This window comes from Ricinus communis, chromosome 3 (assembly GCF_019578655.1).
Source record: "Ricinus communis isolate WT05 ecotype wild-type chromosome 3, ASM1957865v1, whole genome shotgun sequence".
Classification (NCBI taxonomy): domain Eukaryota; kingdom Viridiplantae; phylum Streptophyta; class Magnoliopsida; order Malpighiales; family Euphorbiaceae; genus Ricinus; species Ricinus communis.
In genome coordinates this window covers 32,025,667-32,044,536 of record NC_063258.1, presented here as the reverse complement: position 1 = coordinate 32,044,536, position 18,870 = coordinate 32,025,667, and the positions used below count along the sequence as shown (strand labels likewise).

At 34.8% G+C, this 18,870-nt stretch overlaps 4 protein-coding genes across 6 annotated transcripts; 3 read left to right on the top strand and 1 right to left on the bottom strand.

The window, feature by feature from the left end:
• Positions 1-114: 114 nt before the first annotated feature.
• LOC8259440 (UDP-N-acetylglucosamine transporter UGNT1) lies at positions 115-4,210 on the bottom strand. 2 transcript variants are annotated; one of them, XM_015717047.3, is made up of 10 exons: positions 3,875-4,202; positions 3,296-3,372; positions 2,608-2,769; positions 2,379-2,512; positions 1,809-1,939; positions 1,653-1,697; positions 1,446-1,543; positions 962-1,069; positions 769-825; positions 115-658 (listed from the first exon to the last, which is right to left on the bottom strand). In XM_015717047.3, the coding sequence occupies exons 1-10, from the start codon at positions 4,044-4,046 to the stop codon at positions 584-586; spliced, it is 1,059 nt and encodes a 352-aa protein (XP_015572533.2). In that variant the 5' UTR covers positions 4,047-4,202; the 3' UTR covers positions 115-583. The 2 variants fall into 2 exon arrangements, 1 of the variants encoding a protein (XP_015572533.2); XR_007214997.1 differs by having other exon boundaries at positions 598-658; positions 769-851; positions 3,875-4,210.
• A 691-nt stretch (positions 4,211-4,901) lies between these two features.
• Positions 4,902-7,503, top strand: LOC8259441. Its single transcript, XM_048371582.1, has 7 exons — positions 4,902-5,362; positions 5,512-5,720; positions 5,810-5,897; positions 6,011-6,065; positions 6,475-6,613; positions 6,793-6,954; positions 7,241-7,503. Exons 2-6 carry the CDS (start codon positions 5,562-5,564, stop codon positions 6,892-6,894), a joined length of 543 nt encoding a protein of 180 aa, XP_048227539.1. The 5' UTR covers positions 4,902-5,362; positions 5,512-5,561; the 3' UTR covers positions 6,895-6,954; positions 7,241-7,503.
• Positions 7,504-8,309: 806 nt separating this feature from the next.
• LOC125368568 (auxin-responsive protein IAA29) lies at positions 8,310-12,011 on the top strand. The gene is made up of 3 exons (XM_048371581.1): positions 8,310-10,959; positions 11,046-11,432; positions 11,762-12,011. The coding sequence occupies exons 1-3, from the start codon at positions 10,703-10,705 to the stop codon at positions 11,811-11,813; spliced, it is 696 nt and encodes a 231-aa protein (XP_048227538.1). The 5' UTR covers positions 8,310-10,702; the 3' UTR covers positions 11,814-12,011.
• Positions 12,012-13,307: 1,296 nt separating this feature from the next.
• LOC8259442 (probable LRR receptor-like serine/threonine-protein kinase At1g56140) lies at positions 13,308-18,779 on the top strand. 2 transcript variants are annotated; one of them, XM_015717019.3, is made up of 19 exons: positions 13,308-13,591; positions 13,686-13,842; positions 13,934-14,005; positions 14,087-14,158; positions 14,291-14,362; positions 14,562-14,633; positions 14,970-15,041; positions 15,127-15,198; positions 15,305-15,376; positions 15,528-15,599; positions 15,702-15,773; positions 15,959-16,030; positions 16,256-16,324; positions 16,588-16,653; positions 16,782-16,826; positions 17,368-17,432; positions 17,589-17,965; positions 18,084-18,279; positions 18,390-18,779. In XM_015717019.3, the coding sequence occupies exons 1-19, from the start codon at positions 13,507-13,509 to the stop codon at positions 18,563-18,565; spliced, it is 1,956 nt and encodes a 651-aa protein (XP_015572505.2). In that variant the 5' UTR covers positions 13,308-13,506; the 3' UTR covers positions 18,566-18,779. The 2 variants fall into 2 exon arrangements, with proteins under 2 accessions (XP_015572505.2, XP_048227505.1); XM_048371548.1 differs by lacking the exon at positions 16,782-16,826.
• Positions 18,780-18,870: the final 91 nt, after the last annotated feature.

Genomic DNA, 18,870 nt, shown 5'->3' with positions numbered 1-18,870 from the left:
GATATTAAATTTAAAAAGATCCACCGTACATTATATACTTACTATTGTGGGGACAAAAAGATGGAGAACCAATTAACAAAAGGCAGAAATTTGAAGAAAAGAAAAAGAAAGAAAGATAGTAAGGATAGCATCATTTCAATTGCATCAAATTTGGTTTGATCATACACTAAATTGCTTGTAATGTAACCCGTAGGAGGGTTGGGGGGGAGGAATCTAATACTGAAAACTATGTGATCGGTAGCAAGTTTTTTCTTCTAACAATATGTGCGTCCTAAATTTTCTGCAATTTTTATATGTTTTGGATGGTGAAAGAAATTGAGTAAAAGAAAGGACCATTCTTGTGATGCTGATGGCTGCAAGAGGGAATACAGGCAGAAGTATGCCTCGACTAAAAAGTTGGATTAGTAACTTCCTACTCATCAGAAATCAACTAGATGTCAGTAAATCTCTTTCAGCCGCGCATTATTTGATAAACCAGTGTAGGAATTGGAGCAGTTATCAGCGACCTCCATTGATGAACATTCCCAGATGGTCTGACCAATTAATTTGCCAGAAGCTTACATTAGGCATGTGGTCCGAGCCATTACCTCCCCATGAGCTTATAGTAGGCATACAAACCAGAGCCAAAAAATCCAAGCAGTTGTCCAATAACATTGAACTGTAATCAAGTAAAATACTAATGGATCAAAAAGTGAACTGAAAGATATATAAGGAATATTTGCAGGGTATGTTAAAAACAACGAATTGGTGAGGAAAGTTTAAACTCACAGTATCAAAAGGAAGCCCACCAAAAATTATCCAGCCTAGTCCAATGGTGAATAGGTCCTACAATGACAAAATAACTAAGAAACCTGAAATACACACATCGAAAAGAAGGGCCAGAATCAAAACATTCTTATAAGCAGGTTAGATTGGAGTTCCAGTTATGGTAAATGGTAGAATTAGTAGCCGGTAGACAAACCTTCAGGTTACCGCAAATTGTCTGTGTGAGCGCTGAATTGAGAGTAGTGTTCAGAAAAATACTGTAATTCAAGAAGAAAGCTAGTAGACAGGAAAGAAGTAGCACAGCCTGCCCAAAGAAAAAAGTCATGTAGTCAAAACTCGCTGCATTATGCAGACAATGTATTTAGAATTAGAATTACAGCAACACGAAAACAACAAAATTAAGAAGATTCATTAGAAAGATTATTGTTGCCCCACCCCCAATACATTCAGGAAAAAAAATGATTAGTGAATGCTAAAACTAAATTGCAGCCGTCATACAAAAATATCTCCATGCACAATGTACAAAGACAGAATAATATATAGACAAACTTCATTCAAGATATGCAAAATGGGGCTAAATTGCGATGCAGCTGTAACATCAGCATTAACAAGATAAAGCAGGGGAGTCATGGAAAAGAAAAGAGGTACTTCCACTAGGACCGCCAGTTAGCAGATCATACCATGAAACCCGGGGTAAAAAGATACGGGAAATTTATTGTCATCTCTAATTCGCCACGAAAAAATGTCCAAAACAGCAACACCGGTCCGCATAAAATTCCTATTATGGTAAAGGCAGCAGAAAAGAAATTCACGCAAATAATAAGAAATTTGAGATTCAATAAAAGAAAGTCCACAATACATGATTCAAATTAAATATGCTAACTAACCATTGCACCACATAAGGCCAAAGCTATTGAGGCCACTGGATTTACCTGAGAAAACAAAAAGTAGATTAGCCACTGAAGCAGAGAAACTTTGAGATAGTTAAGAAATTATATTCTTAGGAAAAAAGAAAAAGAAAAGGCCAAAAGAGATGGTGCTACCAATACGGCTTATTGTTGCAAGATAAATTGCTGTCGTAATGTTGGCTAAGAAGACAACAGCATATCCATAGAAGTCAAATGACAAGTCCCGAGCTCCCGCAATGAATGCACCAAAAATAATCACTCCCACACTGATAACATCCTTAAATCGTTTCAGTTGAATAAAGCAATCAGAAACATTCCAATACAATCACCACATTTCCAGAAACAAAGCTGTTTTGAGTCTCTTGAGAACTGTCAAATAGACATGTTGAAGTAAATAACACCTAACATTTAAGGAGTGAGTTTATGGAGTCTTTTGCATGTCCAAAACAGATCTCCTAAGTGCAATCATTGTACAGCTCTCATCTTAGAAATCCAATGGCCACTTTCCGAATGAAATATGATTTTTGGGTGAAATTTTCATGTAGTTCATGTTCTTAAGAAAGAGGACTTCATGTTGCATAGGGATTTTTCTATTCCTCAGAATGACTGCTATTCTTCCCCCTAAAAGCTACACAATGAAAGCTGCTGCCTTTCCAGGCAACATTAATATAAACTAAGAAAAGCAGCAGCCGAAGGACCATTTACCTTCCAACAATAGGAGGTGTATATCTCTGCCCTGCCAGAAAGTACTCCATAACCATTGTAAATGCTACTGTAGTCCGCCTAAGCGTAGTGTACATGGGGACATTTACTCCACGAACAGACTCCATTGTAACTAGCTTTCAAGGAGAAAATGGAAGAATTTGTGGACATCAGTTACATGCAAAAAATCATTGCTAAAAAACTATTCCAATTTACATAGTGAGATGCATACCATGTAAAGCAAATATGCAGCTGAAAGAGGCAGGGTGTGCATCAATGTCTCAAATGGTACAAAAGTAGGCTTGCCATCAGAAATAGGTACAGATTCACCCACAGTGAAAGAGATAATCCTCCAGCGTCTCAATGCATATAGAAAAGAGACTGAACTTATCATCTAGAAAGAACACAATAAGAGTGTAAAAATGATATTTCCAAGAACTCAGGAGAGGAGTGAAAACATAAAAACAACAGAAAAAATGATGAATTTAATCTGCATTTTACACATTGAGATAACAGTGTATACTCAATTTTGCAGAACTAGAAGATGAGCAGAGGAGTTAGGCAAAGAGGCTCAAACCATAGCTCTCCAAGTTAAGAGCTTCAGTTAATACAAAAAGCAACCATAGTCAAACTCGATATGAGCTCAAGCTCAAACCAGTTATGGGCAATGATTAGCAATTTTTGGGTCATTAGACAAGCTTATTCTTCAATGATCTAGATGTCCGAGAACCCCCTCGTTGTTCTCTAGTATTCTTTTTTCAAAAGAACTGCAATTGTCTATTTTAAAAGGAAATGCAAACACAGCAAAATTTTTCTATTTCTGGAAAAAAAGAAAAGAAGAGATAAATACTTTAAAGACATCAATTGTTCTCTGAAAATAACCAGCAGAATGGAAATACAGAAAAGTATAAAGCATCGACCTGGAAGAGTGTAATGACATTCGCACTAGGAAAGTTAAAAGACGAAAGAGCTGCTTTGTTGAAAATTACCAAAAGCACTGCAGAAAGAAAATAACGATAGATAACTTGTAAATAGGTAGCTGAATCAATTGCTATAATAAAAAAATAAAAAAATAAAAAAATAAAAAAGAAACAGGAGTAACACTAATCAGACACGGATTATATGTTCTATTAATTGAATGTAAGCTATATAAATCTTAAGAAATGCTCAGAACAAACGCAAAACATCATCGAAACTTGGCAAGATATTGATGACTCGAAATCTAAATTAGCAGCACTGTCAATCCGGTCTCATTCTGATCAACATAGCATTTCCAGAATCAGGAGTGTAGTAACGTCCAAAGCGAACTTTAAATTCAAAAGTTGCAAAAACCAAAAGAACAGAAAACGACTAATTCAGTAATTCACATAAGAACAGCTATTTATCTGAGATATGGAATAAACGTGAAGGAACATAGTTTTATCTTACTCAATCTAAATTGCAAAATTGAAGAAAATTATGAGTGGAAAAAGATAAGTACAGAAGGTAAGAGAAGGTACCAGCACAAGACATGTAAGATATGGCAGCGTAAGCTCCTCTTTTAGTCATGGCGGATCCCCTAAAAATCTTATCATCTCCTTTAATCAGTCTTTCTTTCTCTTTGTCATCGCTTGGAGAAGTTGATAGCGGAAGTATTGAATTGTTTGAGGAATTAGACGCCATTGGGGACATTTCTCTTTTGCTTAGCTCTTTCTGAAATGGGGTTTGTTTGCCTTTATTTATTTTTCTAAATCCGTCAGCTTTGGTTTTATGGTCAAATCACACAAGGTTTGTCATATGGCTCACAACTCGTTTTGGACACGTCCCGAGTCATTGCCGCGCCAATATTTTGCTCTTCTTTGAGAGAAAAAAAGAAAAGAAAGAAAGACAGCGCCTCCATTAATTTAGTTGTTTATAAATTTTATAAAGTTATATGATTCTTATAGATTGATAGTAAAACTTTTGATTTTCCAATAGAAAAAAAAAAGATAAAATTCAAAGATTTGAGCATTTGATTTTAACAATTGTAAAATTGACTAATAATTAGTTCATATTTCTCATATTATTGGATACAAATGAAATTAGCTCAGATTTTAATATGTTATAATTATATATTTGAAATTTAATTATGCTATGCATATTTGCTCAAAATTTAATAAGTATCGCTCCCATACTATATTTATAATAATAATAATAATACTGTTTTATATTTATGATATATATTATATTTATCAGCTAAAAAATTAATTTATATAAATAAATGTAAATAAAAAACCAGCAACCATTTAATATATAAATATTAATAGTAGAAAGATAAATATATATTAATAAAACAACATACTAAGAAGAAAGTCAATCAAATAATAATTAAAAATACAAATAAAATATTAATAGTAGTAAAAATTCACTATTCATGAACATAAAATTTAAACTCATTATAAATATTAAAATTAAAATCAAATTCATTCAAAATTCAATTATACATCTTTATTAGGATGGAACAACATTGAATATAAAAAATATCTTGCCAGTTACCATCCCTACTAATAACCATTTCCCTTTATATACAAAAAACAAAGATACAATTGGAAAAGGACTAGATTGATCAGACTTTTTAGCCGAAGCCCAAAATAGAGGACTTCTGCAGCGAGTTAGGTTCGGCGTTGTAACTCAAATGAGTTAACCTGATTGTGCCTGTCAATGCGTCTGCGGGACTTGGTCATTTCAATAACGAAGAATTTGACCTGCCTTTCCTCTCCGGTTCTTATTTTGATACCCAACGGCGCCGTTCAGCTGCCTCTTAACTCAAGACAGTTCTCAGGAAACTCGAACCTACACACATTCATTTTTCTTCTGTTTTTTTTTTTTCTCCAGTAGAAATGGAGTTGGAATAAAATCCCAAAACAGAAACGACGACGTTTAGTAACTTAAAACTGGCAGAATTTCGTTTTACTTTGCCATTTGCCGTCGCGAAGGCAGCTACAGTACTTCTCTTTTGCAGACAAAAGGTTAGTAACACTGTATCTTAATCAGAGCAAACGTTTTGAAGCTTTATCTTTTTCTTTTCTTTTCTCACTTAATCTCTTAGGCGTTTAGAGTTTATGATCGCGTAATTGTGTGTTATAAAAATTGCACGCTAATTGTTTTCTCAAAGCAGGTATAATAATTGTATTGGCCAATGGTGATCTAGATCAGGAGCGATAAATAATGTCCATTGCTAATCGCAGATATACTTACATACATGATTGTAAATTGCCTTCTAAAGCCATTAACACGCACCACATTATAGTTCGAAAGAGCAGACGGATTGTATGTCTCTTGGGTTTTGTTCTTTTAACAAACACTTCATTTCTGTTTCTATTCAAGGTAAATGTCTCAGCTAGTTTCTGTTAATTATGTTTATTCTAGTATTTGTATCATCAACTAACATATGCATAATGTCTATTGATTAACAGGATATATCAATCACCATTCTCTTATGGAGTTCTTTTTTTATAAATGCAATCCTTGTCAAATTAATGTTTTTGATGCCTGTTGTTAAAGGTGAGAGTTACTGATTTTGGGGCATTTACTTTATCTTTAACGTTTAAGAATATTGTATGCAATATTGTGTTTTCCCAATCCTATTTTCTTATTTCTGTATTGGAATGACCCAGAGTCTGTAATCGTAATGCCAGCTTTTGGAGTCCAACTTGAAACACACTATATGAGGTATAACCTTTTTCTTTTCCTGTGCAGACAATCCTGTGTTATAAGTGTGTTACTAATGGTATCGATCTGTAAGTTTACGCGAGACATTTGACTTCTTAACACACAGCTAATTAGAAGTTCAAGACTGATGAGATCCTGCATAGGAGATTGTTCCTAAGGGGGAAAACAGCCCCCACTGTAATATGTCCTAGGTTTGGTAGTATCATGAATTCTTAATTGAAGAATTTCTAAGGTTTTGAAATCAAGATTTCATCATTTTTCTTGATTTTTTTTATTCTCTTGTATCAAACATCTCAATCCCTTCTTTCTCTTTTTGGTCTATTGGTATTTCTTTTGGAGTTCTTAACCTTAAAGAAACATGTTTCATCTATGCTTTCAATATTTATTACTTACCTGTCCAAAATTGCAGTGGAAGAATTGATCGCCTCTTTGTTCCAATTGGCAAGATTCTGAAACCTGTGCTGCTAGAATGCATTACTCCAGTTCATTGTTACTGGAGCCTGTCTTTGATTTTGCATGGGGAGACAGAACTAATGTTGGTTTTCAGGGTATGCAAATTTTGTACCTTTAAGAAATTAGACCTCGCAAAAATGTCTCATTGTTTAGCTAAGCTTGGCAAGCTTGAACAGATGAAAATGCATTTATTTCTTATTCAAGGTTCTGTGAAGTTTTCTTGTTTCTCTGTTACTGTCCTCTATTGTTTCTTAGATATGGATTCCATGTCCAGGAATTACGGCCTCCTGTCAAGATGCTGGTACCTATCTGGAAGGCATTGTGCAGTGCCTCTGACAGCAAAGAAAACTGGGACACATCTACAGAAGATGGCTAATGCCTACCAGTAATACCCGAGAAAAGCAATAATGTTCATCTCATCACTAAACACCACAATGTAATCTTTCTAGAGCTATTCATAACAAACTTTTGATATTGCACATGCAGTATAAGTCATGATAGCCATTTTTTTTCATTCTAGCTACATCTCCAAAATAAGTAAACTAGGACTTATCTTGATTGAGCAATTGGACTCAGCTTTACTATTGAATTTTAATTGGATATTGCCTTAGCTAGCTTAGGTTGCAAAGGGGTAAGACATTGAAAGTTTGGTAGACAGTTTTGAATTTCTTAAGTTTAACCAAATCATGTAAATTAATGCTGCACTCTTCTTCTGTTTATAGATTGGCATTGATCAAGAACCAGGAGCTGAGGAAGAATAATAGGCATATGCTGATGTATGCATGTTATTTACGAGGAAGGTAATTACCTGAGTTTAACTGATTTGGTTAAACCTAATCATATGTAAAGACAAAGTAGAATCATTATGTTATAGAATTGCAACCCAACTCACCCTCAATGAGGAGACAATTTGCGGCTGGTTGTAAGGAATTAAACGATTAAATGATGAAAATGAGACTAGCAAGATCAATGATGCAAAACCTTATTCTTGGTCCCAAACTATACTAGAATCAGAACACGCAAGCCCACAAGAGTCCGGGAAAATAAATAATTTGATCTTGGGCGCATGTGGGTACCCTAACCCTAACCCTAGGTTGCTGCATTAATATAAACAGAGAGGACAAAACATGTCTTAATAAGGTTAGCAATAACTAGACCCACTGATCAGAGGGTATTGATCCTATCATCAGAGGAAGTGTTCTTCAGGTGAACCCCACACCACCACGTGTGACCTGAGAGATGCATAAAACATTGGTAGGGAAGTTTGAAGACATCTTCCATCAATCTACCAAATGCAGGAGTTGGTTGCGTTTGTGAGAGTGAGTGTGTATTTGATCTGTGATTGAATGTGACATGAAATTAGCTACAAGTACTTTGAATAGAAGTTGGCAGTCTCAATCAATCAAAATTTGTGTGTGTGTGTGTGTGTGTGTGCGTTTTTATTTAATCCTGGAAGCCAGGGAAGAAGAAAGGCCTTTTCTTTGTTGAAGCGCCCTTACTATTGCTCTAGCATGCTTTTCCATTGACCCCTTTAATTGAATGAGGCCTTATCTTGGTGGGATAAGAATATCAATGCTTTTGGAGTACAAAGAGGTTCCCACTTGTGTTTCTAATTAAGCATGTGGGTCCTTCTCTTTTTGTATAAGCATATCTAAACTTCTTCAAATCCATCAAATGAAATTGCCAAATGGTACGATGTTTTCGTATTAGATGAGTTCTCACTTACAAAATCCAGCTTTACACTTCCCTTGGGATTAAATTGTCTTTTAGAGTATGTTTAAAAGTCAGATTCAGTTTGGACATCTAATAATTACTTTTTGAATTTAAGTAACAAGTATTGTGTGTTAAATAATAATTAAAGAGAAAACTTAACTATCATTTCAACTAATTAATCCTCTTAGTTATCTAATTTAATTCGAGTTATGGTAACTAGTGGCTAAATTAAATTAGTGTTTTGCTTCTGTTTTAGACTAAATAAAATTAATGGATTTGATAAACTTGGCTTGGTCCAACTGGGTTTAATTTTGACATTTGACTGTACATAGTTATAGGTGAGCATTTTCTTTGAACAAATCATGAAATTAGGTTCAACTTGCTTATCTTTATTAGGCAAACACTTGGAGTTAGGTTCCACTCGATTTAAATTATTCTTCTTTAAAAGAAAAGTAAAAGTTTGTTGAAGTGCTACAATAAATGCACCCATACCCATTCTTTGATGGCAAAGGTCTCTAAAATAGAATGATTAGTACCAGTGACAAACTGAAAATAACCACTCAACCTAAAGCCGTGTGGGTACCTAATTGGTGAAACTTCATCCATAATGTCATCCCATATATATCCCACTACCTCAAACTCTCATCTATCCCAATTCAATACTATTGAATTCTCCACATTTTGATACAAAATCAACCCAGGCAGCCAAGTTCTAATGGGCAGTCAGTACAATTCATGTAACGTAAGGTGTAAAATTTATGAACCAAGGTTTATAATTTAATGAATGCCAGCTAAACTGAACCAGTAACTCCTTGTAGCTTGAGGGTTCCACCACATACACAGACACACAAGAGCCAGAATGATTAGACTTTATCTCCATATAGCTGGTTTAAACCTGTCTCTCGACCCACGCCAATGCTAAGTTCAAAGGTTAGCACCTTGTGCCCACACTGGCTGTCACGTGAACTTCACAAGGCTACATTCTGAATGTGAGGTGCTGAGCCGAACTGAAGAATTATTATTAATGCTGGTGTTGTTGGGTTAATGCTGTCTAAGTTCATTCTACTCTCTTTCTAACATTATTGGACTACAATTGTAGAACTCAACCCCGACAAAAAGAATCGTTATTATAAGTAAATAGGGGAGAAGTTAGGTTGTGTTTCAATTTTAGCTTTGAGTATCTTGTATAATGGAAGAAGAAGATGAAGAGAATGTTTCGGATACCTATTATTTTGGAGGTTCTTGAATGATAGAGTTCATGCATCATGATATGTTTGACGGACTTCTGCCGACATCTTAGACATGTTTATCAACCAAATCATGTGCAAAATACCATTATGTCTTTATATAAATATTACCATTTTCTATATGTCCAAGTGTACTTAGCAGTTTGCGGACATTTTCGTTTTCTCTTTCTTCTTCTTCTTCTTCTTCCTTTTGTTTTGTTTGTTTACTTTACCAGCACATTGCTGTTATCAGTGTGGTTTAGATAAGACTTGATGTACGTATTCGGTGAATAACATCATAAGATTGGTTAAAAAGATTATTAGGACATATATACAGTAAATGGAACTCAAAAACTCTTTATAAATTGTTCGAATCCTAAAAAATTCCATTAGCTTGCTGATGATGTTTGTCTCCAACTGTTAAAGTTGGTTTTGTTCCACTAGTGTGCATGGGTTCAAACCTTCCTTTTCTTCAAGGAGAAAAAAATAGGCTCAAATCAATATGGATCACCGTTGGCATAATATCTTACTATGGTATTACTCAAATGTGAATTTACAACTGTGGAGCTTACCATCAAATAGTTAAGGAATTTGGATGTACCCAACCGTATAGCTAGTTACAAGATATCCATGAGGCTTTCTAAATTTTGAAAAACCTGTAACTTGGTTTCGAACTCGTATTTATGAAACTTCCACATCGAATTAAAATGCCATTTACTTAGAGAAGTATCTTTTTTATTGTTATTTCTTTTGGTGAAAATCAAAGTATCAATTAGTATTGGAGTTGGTTTCATCAATTCAAATATATATATGGTTTCATGAAATCAGAAATTATAACGAGGAGAATTAAGAGAAGAGAGGTTGAGGTTGTTGATGTAGGGACACAGATAAAGAAAAAGAGGTGAAGAGTAAAGAGTAGGAACAGAAATAGAGAAGCAAGGCCGGGCTAAGCGGTCTTATCACGTTGGTGCACCCTTTTCTCATCTGTCTGTATCAGTGCCAGGCTTTTTCCCGACCCAACTTCCATGCTGTCCCTAACTTACTCTCTTCCTTAGGACATCGCCCAGTTTCGTCTGTCTCCTTCTCTCTCTCTTTCCTTTCCCACTTATATGTCTGTATATAAATATATGCTTCAGTCCTAGGCAAGAAACTGCATTCACTTTTAAGACTCTCTAGTTATTTCGTTCATATTTGATTAATCTTCTCAACATTGCGTTTGTGTTCTTTGCATGCTTTGGTTAATCTATGGAGCTTCAGCTGGGTCTTTCCCTCTCAACAAATAATTTCGAGTCAAAAGGGATGATGGGCTTCAAATTATGGAGAAATGACGAATGCTTATTGGACAAAAAGAAACGTAGCTTCGAAGATGCCTTTGTGAAGAACACTAATTATAACAAGGGAAAAGAAACTAGTCTCCCTTTGCTTTCATGGAGTGGTCAGCCTAATGACGAAGATGATGATGAGCAGAGGAAAAGGAAGAGACTTTCCTGCCCTATTGATGAGTAAGTATATAGATATATCATTTATACTTGTTAATTTCTGTATAGCATTTGACAACTGATGTATGATTTTAATTTAATTGTGATAGGAATGATGGAGTAGTAGCAGAGGAAGAAGAACAAGTAGTGGGGTGGCCACCCATTAAATCATGGAGAAAGAAACTGCTGCACCACCAGCAACATGGTGGCCGTCCTACTGTCAAGAATCGAGTTGCTGCTGCTGCAAGTGCTGGAAATGAAAATAATCAGATGAATGGCGGGTCAAATTACAAATATGTCAAGGTGAAGATGGAAGGAGTTGCAATAGCAAGAAAGATTGATCTGAGGCTTTTCCATTCTTATCAAACACTTACAAACTTCTTGATCAGTATGTTTGGTAAATGTGAGAAAGGAGATGATGATAGCACTACAAATTATACTCTGACATACCAAGATAAAGATGGAGACTGGCTACTTGCAGGAGATGTTCCGTGGCAGTACGTTTACTTTCCATTCTCTTTCCCTCTTCTCTAATTAGTTACAAAACCTTCTTTCTTTTCTTTTCATTTTCTGAAAAATAAAATAAAACAAAAAACTTGGTTTCTGAATCATATTCAGGGAATCAAGCTACTGAACCAAAACAAGAAGTAGAATATCTACAATGGATTACTATACAAAGAAACCACTTGGAAATTGAAGTCCTCTTTTTCTTCTCTTTTTCCAATATGAATATATAAGAAAGAGTGCATCCGCAAAGAGTACTCAAGAAAGGGTTAAATCTAAGTTGAATTTTCTTGATAAAGTGTTGAAATGATGATTCTTGCAGGACTTTCATGGAATCAGTGCAGCGTCTGGAGTTAGTGAGGAATGGAGGGTGAAATCATCATCAAGTAATTAGTTAATGTCTGTCTTCCCTTTTATAATTGTAAAAGAAGTTGTATGGAATTTGCTTAAATAAGTAGTTGTAGGGTGAAAGCTGTGAAGAAATGCATTAATTAGAGTGAAATATATATTGTTAAATTAAGATCTTTTTGTGATATAGAATGTAATGTAATATAAGTAGCTTAATTTCTTTATTGCCTTTGTTTATAATCCTCCTTTTGTCAATTGAATAGAAGGGGGAAAGTTGACATGAAATCCCTACCTTCTATTATATGTACAATCACTCCATTTCCATCATTACCATTTTCTCTATAATTGGAAAATTTGACATATTTTAAATTATTATATATTATATTATTTGAATCAAACATTCGAATCTTAAAATATTTAATTTTTTTTAACTTTTATATTTACTTTTTCTTTATTGACATTTGAAGAATATAATAACAATAATAATAGTGTCATTTATTTCAATTAGTGTAGTTATAAAACAAATTTTGCCAATGGGAGTTGGGAATCTAACTTTGATACCAAATAATTTTTAAAATTTAATAATTACATTTATTTATTTTGATACTGGTTGAACTCGAATTTTAATTTATTTATTAAACATTAACTTTTAGTCATTCAATTTAATATTATAATATTTGATGAGTCGCTTTGAAATCTAAAGCAACAATTAATATTATCATTCAGAAAAAGGTGTATCTACAAAAGTGAAAAAGCCTTAGACTAATTTTACTAGGTTTTCTGTTTTTAGCTTTTCTGAGTTGTGTATATATATAATCAATCTTTTGTATCAAATACAAAGAAAACAACTCATTTCTGCACTATATTTTTCTTCATCTAATGATGATTATTTAAAATATTAAGATATAAGATTTCATATTTAACCACAATTAGATTAGTGAACCAGTAATAGGTTACAAGATGGTAAGAATACTTCTCCCTATTATCCCACTCTCATCGAAACATAATTCAGATAAAATGTTTATTCTATATATTCAAATATTAACATCTTAAGATTTTCTTTAATGGCGATGAAAGTTTTTCAAGAGTTTTATAATAAAGTTTATTAAAAAAAATATTTAAAAGTGGAAACTTTGCAATTTTCTCAATTCACTAAAATTAAAATTTACCTCAATAATTCTATTAAGATAAAAAAAGAAGATTTAATATCAATAAGCAGGGTAATTGATAGTGAGGAGTAGCTTTAGAACGATGCTTAGTTTCTTGTTTAGAGTAGCCAAGCCCTGATTTTGTGCAGACATATTAGAATTAGATAAGGAAAGACAAAAGAGAAGGGACAACAAGTGTCTTTTCTACTAATACAAGACCATAAGCAAATAGACTAACCATTCATTAAAAGAAAAGAAAGTAGCAGAATTGTATGATTAACTTATTGTGCACACGAGAGAGAAGAATAAGTCCAAGCAAGTTCTGTTTGTTCAGACTTCACTTTCATGCACACGTTACTTTAAATTTCAGAGTCAAGATGACACTCCTAAGTCAATTCCATACTCGAGATTTTAAGTTTTTTTATTTATTTCGTGGCTTCATTTTGTTGCTCGCATTTGCATCAGATACGAATCTTGGATGATTTATTTATTCTCTACTTGGGGTTTGTCTTTGTCTCCATAAATTTGTAGCTTGCCTCGTCCATCACTGTGTAAATTTCCTTGCTTTCTAATGGAGGTTTTGAGCTGCTCTTTCTTTCTTGTTTTGGTGCTTCTTCAAGTTGTCTCTGCACAGCCTGCAACTGATAGTAATGAAGGTCTCACCTTGTTCTGTAAATAAATTTTGCATACTTTTGTGTGCTTTTGATGGTGTTTTTAAATAAGACTAATTGGGATTTTCTTGCTTTTCAGTGGCTGCATTAGACAAGATGATAGATTACTGGAATTTGAGAAGCAAATTGAATATTACTAATGATCCTTGTATCCAGAATGCAACATGGGCTAATGAAAATGCCAATCCTAGAGTTGCTTGCGACTGCACAGGCAGCATATGCCACATCACTCACTTGTCAGCTGTTTTACAATCATTGTTTACGTTTTCATAATTCTTCTTGGCTATAATTGGTTGTTTATGGTGATTGTTTCTTTTCTTGTTTCAGAAAGATATATGCTTTGGACATTGTTGGTGAGATACCTAGTGAACTGTTTGTGCTTCAGAAGCTAATGGATTTGTAAGACATCAGATTTTGTTTGCAATCTTAATTGTCCTTTGTGATCATACTATTGATATATAAATACTTATTGTGATACAGGAATCTGGGTCAAAATGTATTAAACGGGTCTATTCCGCCTGAGATTGGGCAGTTATCGAATATGCAATACCTGTAAATTCCTAACTAGCTTCGCATGATTTTGTATTGGAAAAGCTATTGAGCTTTTCTACTTAATGCAAAGCATTTGGTTTCATTGTTTAGGTATTCACTAATTTGTTTTCTCTGTGTTTGATGATGGAACAGTAGCCTAGGTATCAACAATCTGACAGGTCAAGTGCCTCCAGAGCTTGGAAATCTTACCAAGTTGCTTTCTCTGTAAGTGCTGTCTTGAGTTTGTTCAGATATCTTTTGTTTATATGTCTAAACGAACCATCTGATTGATTTATTGCAATTTACTATATGTCTAAACTAACCATCTGATTGATTTATTGCAATTTACTATATGTCTAAACTAACCATCTGATTGATTTATTGCAATTTACACTAATTCTCTGATTTTCCTTTCATGCTACAGAAGTTTTAGCTCTAACAATTTCTTTGGACCATTACCTACAGAACTTGGGAACTTGACCTCCTTACAACAGTTGTAAGTGGTATTTAATAAAATCTAAAACCATAGATCTTTCAAGAATCCTCAATTCTATCTGTTGCATACACAAGTTCTCCCACCATTGGATGTGTCACTTTGATAAGAGTAGAAAGGCAATAGTTAGTTTATGGCTGATCGATCAAAGACTGTTGGCCATTTCTTATATAATGAGGAATATGCCTAATATTGGTTAATTGGACTGAACAAGTTTTTTGGGTGGGAAACCGCTTAAACGCTTGCCTTTGTTCCTTGCTTGTTATCGTTCCTCCAGAGCATTAGTTCCTTATTTTTGGATGTGTAATCTGGTTTTTATTCGACTGTGCTTCTCTTCAGGTATATTGATAGCAGTGGAGTAAGTGGTTCGATTCCACAAGAAGTTAAACAACTGAAATCCCTGCAGATTCTGTACTTCTCTGTGATTATTGAATATAGTTTGACAAGCCAATTTGGTAGATAATAAACTTATGTGTGGAACTTTTCTTCATTTCAGCTGGGCATCTGATAATCGCTTCACTGGAAAGCTTCCAGAATTTTTTGGGGCTCTTACAGCACTCAAAGTCCTGTATGCATGGCTTTGTTTCAGTTCTACTGTTACGTTACACAAATAGATCATCTACATTAGATAAATTGTACGACGTATATGAACTGTTAAATTTTGTAAACCACAGGCGACTTCAAGGTACATTGCTTGAAGGTCCAATACCAAGCAGTTTCAGTGCTCTTAACAATCTGGAAGACCTGTAAGGCCTTAATAATAGGAGTTAGTCTTTTGCATCATATCATATCTTTAGAGCAATATTATTGGATGTTCACGCGCATTTTTCATTTTCACAGTACCCATTGAGTATTTACTTATAAATGGAACATTTGATATCAGTTTGTTTTATATAGGAGAATTGGTGATCTTAATGGTGAAGATTCTTCTCTCGAGTTTTTGAAAGACCAAAGAAATCTATCTGTACTGTAAGATTTTTTCTTTTCATCTTTAAATTTGTAAAAGTATGGTCTCCCGGACTGTTTTACTGTACCATAACCCCTATATGTCACTATCCATTTTGGTTGCAGGATTTTAAGGAACTGTCTAATTTCTGGAGAAATTCCAGAAAGACTTGGCACATTTACTAAGCTGAAGCAACTGTGAGTATGGACATTGATATACTTGATGTTGTTTCATCAGCTAATTATGTAATTCAAATCATAACCCTAATCCTAATTTCTTGACAGTAAAAGATATAATATTTTCCTTTTTGGTATTCTTTTATATATGAAGTTTCTCCTATCCATCCTGTTACTGCCTCACTGGGATAAAACTGTTATAACAGGGACTTGAGTTTCAACAAGTTGACAGGTCAAATCCCAACCTCATTCCAAGATTTGGCTTCCTTGCAATTTCTGTAAGGTTTTCAGTTGTACTGCTGTGTTGTTGCTTTTAGGATCGTGCCTTCAATTGGTCACGAAGCACTCTTGTAGACTATGCTCACTGTGAATTACACTTGCACACCGCATGAAAATGGAAAGGAAAAAGTAGCACTATTTTTCTTTTCCTTTCCTGATATTTTCTTCTAGTTGTCAAAGTGGTAAGTCTATAAGATTGTCTTAGAGAAATGATCATATTTTAGGTATCTCGAAAGCAACACCTTGAGTGGGGAGCTACCTGCAAATATCATTGGTCCACAGCTAATTGCACTGTAAGTCCCACCTTTCTTCAATATTCTTTTTCATTTCTGTGTCTTGTTTGTTGATTTTGATGAGTGCCAGGCATGAGTATATATTCTAGATCCACTATATTTCAAATTGATATTAGTTAAGGCATGAGCATATAAGCAAAGCCACTTGAAAATGAGAAGTGGTAATGTGAATTAATATGGTTACCTTTTTCTAGTGTAACTGCCAATAGTCTCACCATGCTTTCTAGTTATGGCGAAATTTCAAATTGACTATTTCATGGCAGAGATGTCTCATTCAATCCCCTTTCTGGAAACTTACCGCAAAACTTTGCCAAAGCTGGATCATCCATGTAAGTTAACCTTCATCTTCTTCTCTTTTAAAGCTACCTGTGTGGGGATGCTAAGCCATTGTCAGTAGTTATATACTAGTGCTCACACTGCAATCAGTGAGCAAGAAATAATTTTGTTTATTCTTCAGGCTTGTTGTTGGAACTTCTATTAACGCGAATGGTTTACAGGAGAGGTATTGTTACTCGGAATTATTCCTGTTCTCTGGAGATTTTCTTTTGTTTGTTCACTGTGAGGTTTGAAGTGAAAACAAAGAGTTGAAAGATTTCACTGTTTGTTAAAGGAAGATATTACTATTATTTACCTCATTTGTTTGTCAGTAAGTGACCTCTTGATAGTATGGTGTTGCTTTCTTTTATTTCTTCCATTAGTGATTCATCATAACTGGACAAGGCTCCGAGTCCTAGTCCTAGTCCGAACTGCCGTGGCAACAGAATTCACACTATTGGTGGGGTTGGTAGTAGTGGAAGTGATAACAGTGAAATTTAAGGGTCACCTCTCAGTGATAGTACTATTGGTCTCTGGCATTTTTCCCTTGCTGATATATGCACTTGGATTATTAAACAGCAAGATTTGATGTTTACTGATATTGAATATCTAGCTACCTCACTCTTACATTTGGATACAGTTTGATAATTATCAATCTGATGCAGTTACTTCTATTTATTTATTCCCTCGGATGCCTCATATTAAGTTTCTAATGATGATGGAAACAGCAAGGTTTCTGGGATGTTGCGCTGCCTTCAAGCTGACTTAAAATGCAGCAATAAAGTTCCATCCTGTAAGTAAAGCCTTTTGAACTTCTGCCGTTCTAAATGTAGAATTGCTCTAAACACTCTTTAAACATTAGGAACATATAAAATGCTCACCAAGTTTTTTAATTGCTACTGTTAAGCCTTGATATTCCATTCTACAAGCACTGCTACTTCTATTGCAGATTCATTTTCTATCAAGTGTGGAGGCACAAGCCAAACATCTGCATCTGGTGTTGAATATGATGATGATTCTGAACTACTTGGAGCTGCCTCACTACATACAAGCTCCGACAGTATGTGGGCTGTGAGCAATGTTGGGAATTTCATCTCGAACCCTGCACCGACGTACATAAAGCAGACAGATTCTCAAATCGCAGAGACATTAGAGTCTGAGCTGTATAAGACAGCAAGGATTTCGGCAAGCTCGCTCAGATACTATGGTCTTGGATTAAAGAACGGGAGATACAGCATTGAGCTTCACTTTGCAGAGATCGGAATGGATGATGTCTCTCAGTCTTGGAAAGGCCTTGGAAGGCGCATATTTGATGTTTACATTCAGGTAGCCTACGATATGACCCTGGTCTTGTGTACTGACAGTACCTGAATTCAACTCCCCAAAGTTCATCAGTGACATCCTCACTTATTTGCAACTCTATCTATTAATAACAAAACTACAGGGAGGGAGAGTTCTTCAGGACTTCAATCTTCAAAACGAAGCAGGCGGATCCAAAAGAGCATTGGTTAAAACCTTTGAGGCAAATGTGACAAACAGTATTATGGATATTCACTTCTTTTGGGCTGGGAAAGGAACATGCTGCATACCACAACAAAGCACATATGGACCTTTAGTCTCAGCCATTCATGTTTCTCAAGGTTCCTTGCAGCTCTACTTGTTGGGTTGCTATTGTCATAAAAAGAAATGAAGTGTTTTTCTCTATCCATCCCTAACTATGCCCTTCGTTTTTTTGTTCTTTCTTTTACAGTTTCTGATAGTACAGACTCTTCCAACCGTGACAAGAAGCATGTAGGAAAACTCGTAGGAATAGCAGTAGGTTGTGCAACTGGACTAGTAATCATCTCTTCTGTATTTTATATATGGTGGACAAAAGATTCAACCAGACACCTCCAAATACAAAGAGACCCACTTAAGAAATACTAAAATCAAGTTAGCCTTCAAACAGGAAAGGCTATTGTGTGCCAATGAAGATTTAGTTTTCAGTTTCACTTGTGTGGATGTTATTTTAGATGCAAAAGTTCGTTCACATGATATACTTTTGCGGTCGTTGTATGGACAAACAAATATGGTCCAAGTGACCCCTTGCTTAAGCTGTTTTTTAGCTTATTGAATTTATGTAGTTGTTGTGTCTGGGTAATTCAGTCTGAGATACAAATTTATTGCAGTGAAAAACCAACAATGATTAATGCAATTCTGTCGGCAGCACAATTTCTCAACAATTAGTAAAA

Bases quoted from the DNA above. Each gene is read 5' to 3' on its own strand.
- LOC8259440 (XM_015717047.3), bottom strand. From the start codon at position 4,046: ATGTCCCCAATGGCGTCTAATTCCTCAAACAATTCAATACTTCCGCTA. The intron at 3,373-3,874 runs GTACCTTCTCTT...TTCTTTCTGCAG, and splicing joins ATCTTACATGTCTTGTGCTG to TGCTTTTGGTAATTTTCAAC. The intron at 1,544-1,652 runs GTTAGTTAGCAT...TTACCATAATAG, and splicing joins TGGCCTTATGTGGTGCAATG to GAATTTTATGCGGACCGGTG.
- LOC8259441 (XM_048371582.1), top strand. From the start codon at position 5,562: ATGTCCATTGCTAATCGCAGATATACTTACATACATGATTGTAAATTG. The intron at 5,721-5,809 runs GTAAATGTCTCA...ATTGATTAACAG, and splicing joins CATTTCTGTTTCTATTCAAG to GATATATCAATCACCATTCT. The intron at 5,898-6,010 runs GTGAGAGTTACT...GGAATGACCCAG, and splicing joins TTTGATGCCTGTTGTTAAAG to AGTCTGTAATCGTAATGCCA.
- LOC125368568 (XM_048371581.1), top strand. From the start codon at position 10,703: ATGGAGCTTCAGCTGGGTCTTTCCCTCTCAACAAATAATTTCGAGTCA. The intron at 10,960-11,045 runs GTAAGTATATAG...TAATTGTGATAG, and splicing joins CTTTCCTGCCCTATTGATGA to GAATGATGGAGTAGTAGCAG. The intron at 11,433-11,761 runs GTACGTTTACTT...TGATTCTTGCAG, and splicing joins GCAGGAGATGTTCCGTGGCA to GACTTTCATGGAATCAGTGC.
- LOC8259442 (XM_015717019.3), top strand. From the start codon at position 13,507: ATGGAGGTTTTGAGCTGCTCTTTCTTTCTTGTTTTGGTGCTTCTTCAA. The intron at 17,966-18,083 runs GTAGCCTACGAT...ACAAAACTACAG, and splicing joins TATTTGATGTTTACATTCAG to GGAGGGAGAGTTCTTCAGGA. The intron at 18,280-18,389 runs GTTCCTTGCAGC...TTTCTTTTACAG, and splicing joins AGCCATTCATGTTTCTCAAG to TTTCTGATAGTACAGACTCT.